Raw genomic sequence first — 1599 nt, forward strand, 5'->3', positions numbered from 1 at the left:
GCCCCCACCCCCTACCGGCCCCGCCACATCCACAATGGAGAGAAGTCCTTCACCTGCAGCGAATGTGGCCAGAGCTTTAACCACAGCTCCCACCTCAAGCACCACAAGAAGATCCACCATGGTGATGGGCCTCTTCTGCCCCTCTGACATCGCTGGTGCCTCCAGAAGCTGCTGCAACAGCTGTGGGGTCCTGGTGGTGGATTCTCTTCTCTCATCCCATCCCTCCTGGTGGATTTTGCTGCTGTGGGAGGAATAAATCAATGGAGACTCCAAACCTGGTCTCGGTTCCTTTCTGCCAGCGCTGCTGGGTGTAGCACCACTAGCCCCAGTTACGGTAGTTGCGCCAACATCATCACTGCCCGTTTCCAGGCAGAGCCCCTCGATGGGGTTTTTTGGTGGGGTCAGAGAAAGGTGGACTCTTCCTGGGGGTTGTTTGCAGATGGGGGCAGGGGGGAGATGACCCTGTGGTCTGCAGCTGCCCCTCTGCACCCTCTCTGCAGGGACGAACGTGGGGGAGCTCCCCAGCTGCCCCCTGCCCTGGGTGCCCCATGGTGGGGTGGAAAGTGTAGACTGTTGGGGCAGTGTCAGGGCTTGGGAGGGGTTGTCACAGCTGGGGGAGGATCTCGGCCTTTGAGCTTCCAGGGTCAGGCGCTGCCCTGACCCTCCCAGGGGTTCCCTTTCCAACAGTTTGGTGCAAAATTTCCTCTTTTCCCACCCGTTTTTCTCAGAGGCTGGTGATGAGTTGGCATGGCCGGTGACGCCACCACATCTGGGCCGATCTTTGCTGGGATTTGTCTGTTTTTTCCCCAGCAAAATCCACCCCCAAACTTAATAAAATACTGTGTTTTTCCCCTTGACATTTCTTTCCAAAATGCTCAAATGTTTGTTCCATTTCTTCCACAGGACCAGAGCTGTGTGTCCAGGTCATGGAGGGCTTGGGGACATCTTTGGTGGTCTCAAGTATGTCTCAGAGGATCTTGGAGGGATCTCAGGGAGTCTCAGGGGTTGTCAGGGGGTTCCAGGGCACTAAGGTGGATAACGGCTTCAGGACTCCCCCCTTGGGCTCTATTTCAGCCCCATCCCAGGGATTTTGGATGCACATCTCAGCAGAGCATCTTTGGCCTCTTGGCGATGGGGGTGTCTGGGATCTCAGGGAGTCTCAGGGGTTGTCAGGGGGTTCCAGGGCACTAAGGTGGATAACGGCTTCAGGACTCCCCCCTTGGGCTCTATTTCAGCCCCATCCCGGGCATTTTGGGGCATGTCTCAGTAGAGAATCCCCAGCCCTGTGGAGATGGGGGTGTCTGGGGAGGGGCATGATATGGGGGTCCTGCCCTGGCAGCGCTCCCGGCTCGGCCTTGTCTCTCACAGCAGGTGAAGTGTCACATAATCATCTGATTGGAAGAGACCGTTAAGATCATTGATTCCAATCGTTCCCCCTGCACTGCCAAGGTCCCTAAACCATGTCCCTCAGCACCACAGCCACACGGCTGTTAAACCCCTCCAGGGAATTCATAACAGGGGAGAAGAGACCAGCCTCCACCCCACTACAACCTCCTTTCAGAGAGTTGTAGAGAGCGATTAGGTCTCCCCTCAGCTTCC

At 56.7% G+C, this 1599-nt stretch overlaps 1 protein-coding gene across 1 annotated transcript in view; it reads left to right on the forward strand.

The window, feature by feature from the left end:
• The window catches only part of LOC104499968 (zinc finger protein 771-like), a gene marked incomplete at its 3' end in the record, with an annotated part of 2374 nt that extends 1414 nt beyond the window's left edge, over positions 1–960 (forward strand). The window contains exons 3-4 of the mRNA XM_010143588.1: positions 41–121; positions 904–960. Of these exons, the coding sequence (XP_010141890.1) occupies positions 41–121; positions 904–960 (138 nt within the window). The remainder of the gene's footprint in view (positions 1–40; positions 122–903) is intronic.
• Between the last annotated feature and the right edge of the window lie 639 nt (positions 961–1599).

Source organism: Buceros rhinoceros, unplaced genomic scaffold (genome assembly GCF_000710305.1).
Source record: "Buceros rhinoceros silvestris isolate BGI_N320 unplaced genomic scaffold, ASM71030v1 scaffold15330, whole genome shotgun sequence".
NCBI lineage: Eukaryota > Metazoa > Chordata > Aves > Bucerotiformes > Bucerotidae > Buceros > Buceros rhinoceros.